Source organism: Arachis ipaensis, chromosome B05 (assembly GCF_000816755.2).
Source record: "Arachis ipaensis cultivar K30076 chromosome B05, Araip1.1, whole genome shotgun sequence".
NCBI classification, from domain to species: Eukaryota; Viridiplantae; Streptophyta; class Magnoliopsida; order Fabales; family Fabaceae; genus Arachis; species Arachis ipaensis.
In genome coordinates this window covers 131,228,013-131,233,203 of record NC_029789.2, presented here as the reverse complement: position 1 = coordinate 131,233,203, position 5,191 = coordinate 131,228,013, and the positions used below count along the sequence as shown (strand labels likewise).

The following is a 5,191-nucleotide window of genomic DNA, read 5'->3' as shown; positions in this document are numbered from 1 at the left end:
TTATTTATTTCAACAATTTCTTCCTTGCACAATTGTTCGACCTTTGTATTTATTTATTTTAATTACTTTAATTAACATAACAAATAGTAATATTTTTTAAGAAATAAGAGACGTTAAAAAAAATCTATCAAATTTTGTTTTCTTATTCTAAATTACTAATTCAATAGTAATGCTCAAAATGAATTGAATAATTTTAACTGAGTTATACATTGGAGTCAAAAGATAATTTGCATCCTCAACAAGATATATATATATAAAGAAAAAAAAGCTCAAGATAACATGATCTTATCAAGTGTAAAAACGAAAATATTTAGAAAATCCGTTCTCCTTCTTTTGGAGATTTAATAATAACAATTATTCTTCTTAGGCATTCTATTCATTTTCGTCACCAAAATTGCTAAAGCCTCCTTAGACAATGAAATAGCAGAGCATGAAAAGAAGAAAGCGCCATATTCCATGAGCCCAAACTATGTGATTGAATAAATCCTCCTCCATCTGTTGCGGGTCGAAGACTCCTTCCCCTTTTGCAAACTCCGATTCATATTTTTCATAGAGAAATCTCTTATCAACATAAAACAAGATCTTTTTTAAATCATATTAAGAAATTCCTTGGTTCAGACCGAAAAAACAATGTCACTCGATCATTATCAAACTAACTGCAACCTTTTTTTTGTCTGTGAGGATCCCACTAGAGCGCCTTCTACTTCTAATAGGCCATGAACTAGATCAGAATCATTCTCAACGAGTTCATAAGAAGTGATCCCATTTTTTTCATCAAGTCCGGATAGAAACCAAAGGTCTTGAGCAATCGATCCGGCAGAACAACTCAAAAGATAAAGAAGTATCGTTAATTCCTTCGTGCTCGTTCTAAGTTTGAAGTGCCATTTGTACAAATAAGAATCCCCCTCAACAACTTGGATTTGGCCCTGAAATGCTACCTCTTGTAGCATTCAGTTGCAAAGAGCTGTTCCTCCCAAAACAAGTCAATGATAGTACTTAGTAGAATAGTTCAATTGAGAGGTTCTTGAAAGAACAATGATAGTCTGTGTGTGCAATTTTGATGCATTCTGGTTAAAGCTTGAATCCAAAAACAATGTCTAAAGTGAAAAGATATTTGAATCAGCCCTTATATATATCTTGTAATGTAACCTTCCATAGAATTATAGAAATGACATTGTTTTCAGCAATTTTTCTTAACAGAGTTTTGTTTAAGAGTAAAAGTAAGAAAAAAAATAATAATCAAACATTAAATTTCTTATGCAATTATGCATTTATCAGATTAAATTGACTAGATTTTATCCTTTTGATATGGTTTCCCATACATTGCTGTTCATAACTTTTCAACATCAACAATGTATTGGTCTTACCTTAGTTATTGATACATATTCCATGATTGAGCCTTCTCATGCTTACATTGTCTCTGGTTTGTGGCACTTGAGAACCACTGATTTGCTTCTGCAATGGTTTCGACACCAGCATTAAAATAAACCATGATTATACCCTTCACAAGATCAAATGAATATTTCCTGTACTTATTTGTGAAAAAGGAAATTTTAATCAAAGCAAGTCTAAAAATTGATTTATGCACCACAAAATAATAGTATATGAACAACCTAATTTAATAATGCTAAGATTAATTCCTCAATGTGTATAGCAACATCAAACATATTCTATCTTGTTTGAGATTGAATTAATTTATGTTTACTAATGCTGTCTGAAGAGTGATTTTTTGTGAAAGCAACTATTAGTCACTTCCATCTAAAACTGATTTTGAAGCTTAAAATCCAATGAGTATGGGTTCAACTAGAAAACAAATAAGCTAAGAAAATATTAATTTGAGTGTCTCAATTTATTAAGAAGGAGACAAATTGAAATCCAAGTATAAAGAAAATTCATACTGGAGAAGTTCAATTTTTGTCTGCCCCATGCTGCAACTTAACATGCTTCAGTGTACCTAGGAATCAATAAGGTAGATCAGTATTACTCGTGGAACAAAGATGAAAAACTTGTCAAGAATCCAAAATACTCAACCACCAATACAGGTTCAAAATCAGTTTGATAAAATAAGTTAATCAGCAACGAGGCTATATCATAGTTCAACTTTTGATCCCAAAAGAAATTGTACTAACATTCAAAGATATTCTAAAAAAATGCAACCTCAAATTGTACAACATTGTTTCACTTTTAATTCTTTATTCTAACCTCAGCCATCACAATGCAAAGAAGATTTAGAAAAACCAAAGGAATAGGTGTAAAAACAATTGTACTTGGGGTTAGAATCACCAGATCTTTTAAGACAGGTGTAGCTGATAACAAACAACAAAACTCCAAACCATGTTTTAATAATAAAAGCTTTTTCAACATGTTTAAACAATGTCAATACAATAATCCCTATATAGGATTTCAACAAGTAATGAAACAGTTCAACTACGCATTAACAGAAAATCTCTGTGAAGAGCTATTTCATATGTACATATTTTCGGTTGGTTAAGTTTCTAAGAATTACAACTGAGTAACACTAACTACGAAAATGACCAAAGGTTTTAAGATACTTCATCTTTAAACCATATTACCCAAATTCACATTGTGTGATAACATACTTTAATATACAGATTTCTTCAGCTGTCATCAGATTGTAAAAAATATCAAAACGTCAAAAACGGTTAACAAAAAAGTGGGGTCATGCATTTAGCAGATGAATTTGTTTTGAAGATAGCAGTGAAAATCATATACCTATGCCATTAATCTTAGGCTCTTGGCACTACATATCTTTTCCTAGGAAATTCAGTCAAATAAAGCACAGTTGCTCATCACACCAATCATGAGCACTAGGTTACAATCAAGAAATCTTAAGCACTAACAAATCAGTTACAACAAAGAATATCTACCAAAACAGGATGCATTATAGCCATGGCAACAAACAGAGACTCAAAAGTCATCCAATAACAAAAGTTCAAAATTCATTCATAATAATGACATAACCAAAACCGCTGCTATTGAGTTCATGATAATTCCCAAATCCTCCAATTCAATTGCCACAAAATTTACTAAGTTTTGTAATAATTTCAACAATAATAGAAAAATTATTAATTTGAGTTGATGTATCTTACCTTCTATAAACCATTCAATAAGCCTCTAGCAATCATTTCCCAAAAGAGAATAAATATGGGGGAAATGAAAAGATTGAAAGACAATAAGAGTGCAGGGAAGCTTCACAACTAACAAGGATTCCCTTTGAATGATGAAAATCACAACCGTTTCAGCTTAGGAATAAATTAACACCAATGCACATATATAATTACAAAAACGTAAGCAACCATTGTCTTCCATTTTTGCCATGAGTGCCAATGCTTCGAGAAGCAGACCCTCTTTGCAAAGCCCATTGATCACAATGGTGTATGTCCGCACATTTGGACGATAGCCTTTAATGGAAAGATCTTGAAATACCTCTTTTGCCTTTTTAATTCTTCCACTTTTGTACAGGCCATCTATAAGTATGTTGTATGTATATATATCTGGATCAATGCCACTCTCTTTCATTTGATTGAATAACATAAGTGCCTTGTCATGTTGTTTCATATTGAACAAAGCATCCAGCAAAGAACTGTAAGTGACTATATTAGCGGGTTGACCTCGATCATGCATCTTTTCAAGAACCTCCAAGGCACAAAGGATTCTCCTTGATTTTCCCAAGCCATCAATAAGAGTACTGTAAGTTATCGTGTCAGGAACCAAGTTCTTGGAACGCATCTGTTCAAAGAGATTTAAGGCGTCATCAACCATTTTACTTTTTCACAAGCCATTAATCATGATATTGTAACTGCAAACGTTAGGAGACCCACTACTTTGGGTCAGTGTGTTGAATACATATTTTGCCTTATTTACCTCATTAACCAAACAATATCCATCCATTAAGCTGTTATAAATAACCACTTCCGGTTTCACACCTCTTTTCATCATGATGGCAAGCACATTCTTAGCATCTTTAATCCTTCCTTCCTTACATAGTCCATCAATCAAAGTACTATAGGTACGAACATTTGGAGTAATGTTTTTCAGCATCATATGATTTAGTAAATCAATGGCTTCTTTTAGTTGACTCGCAAGGCACAATCCATAAATTAGAGTGTTGTACGTGATAACATTGGGAAAAATTCCCTTAGCAAGCATTTCAGAGAATAAATGAAAAGCATCACTTAAAAGTGTAACCTTGCAGAGGCTATCAATAATTGCATTGTACATGACGACATCAGGAACAATTCCATGCCGTGGGATCTTTCTCAACACTTGAATAGCAGCTGATGTGTGTCCGATCTTACAGAGCCCATTGATCAACGTCCCATAAGTAACTTGATTAAACTGAAATCCTTGAGCCAGCATTGTGTCGTAAAGGTGCAGTGCTTTTTCAACTTTACCACAGAGACAGAGACCTTTAATGAGTGTATTCAATGTTATGGTACCAGGTTGAAAACTCATCTTGAGAATCTTGGCGAATACAGAGAAAGCGAGAGGGATCCGACCCATGCCGCAGCAACAATTGATTAAGATATTCAAAGTGACTATGCTGGGCGCAATTCCTCTGGCTTGCAATTGTTGAAAAAGGGAAATGGCGGCGTGGAAATGGTTCGTCTTGGCAAGGGATCCCAAACTCTTGTTAAATTGAAGGATGGGAGGAGTACGACGCATAGAGAGCATGCGAGTGAAGGAATCAACAGCATCGTCAACTTCACGAAGGGATGGAGGCTCAGAATGAAAGTGAAGGCTTGTCCATGAACAGGAACAGGAAGATGAAGGGAAGGAAGGAGGGAGACTGGAGAGTGGAACAAAATTGGGGATTTGACGAACAGAAACCCTAAACCTTGTTGCATACAACATCGTTGATTCCTTCCGAATTCTGAATAACAGCCACCTCCCAACTAAGAGAAATTTGCTACTGCGTTTACAATGTCTAGATTTTTATTAATTTATGAAAAATGCTAGTTGTGCTTTAAATTAGTTTTTTGTCTTAATTAACTTTTTAATTTAAATAACATTATTTAATTAAATTTTAATTAAAATATATTTTTAATTTGTATATAAATATATTAGTAACTAAAATTAATTTAAATTTTTTTTTATTCACTTCATAAAATAATTATTTTATTATTATTTTATTTTTTTTATAATTTTTTTCTCTTTTTTTCATTTTTTT

At 33.0% G+C, this 5,191-nt stretch overlaps 2 protein-coding genes across 2 annotated transcripts in view; both read right to left on the bottom strand.

Moving 5' to 3' along the window:
- Positions 289-5,191, bottom strand: part of LOC107644179 (pentatricopeptide repeat-containing protein At1g12300, mitochondrial-like) — a 64,575-nt gene continuing 59,672 nt past the window's right edge. The window contains exons 2-4 of the mRNA XM_021123973.1: positions 1,899-1,954; positions 1,368-1,455; positions 289-964 (exon numbers count right to left, since the gene is read on the bottom strand). The gene's annotated coding sequence lies outside the window, so the exon portion shown is untranslated. The remainder of the gene's footprint in view (positions 965-1,367; positions 1,456-1,898; positions 1,955-5,191) is intronic.
- On the bottom strand, positions 1,373-4,944 carry LOC107641135 (pentatricopeptide repeat-containing protein At1g62914, mitochondrial-like). Its single transcript, XM_016344641.2, has 4 exons — positions 3,886-4,944; positions 3,303-3,750; positions 2,268-2,391; positions 1,373-1,526 (listed from the first exon to the last, which is right to left on the bottom strand). The coding sequence occupies exons 1-4, from the start codon at positions 4,873-4,875 to the stop codon at positions 1,373-1,375; spliced, it is 1,716 nt and encodes a 571-aa protein (XP_016200127.2). The 5' UTR covers positions 4,876-4,944.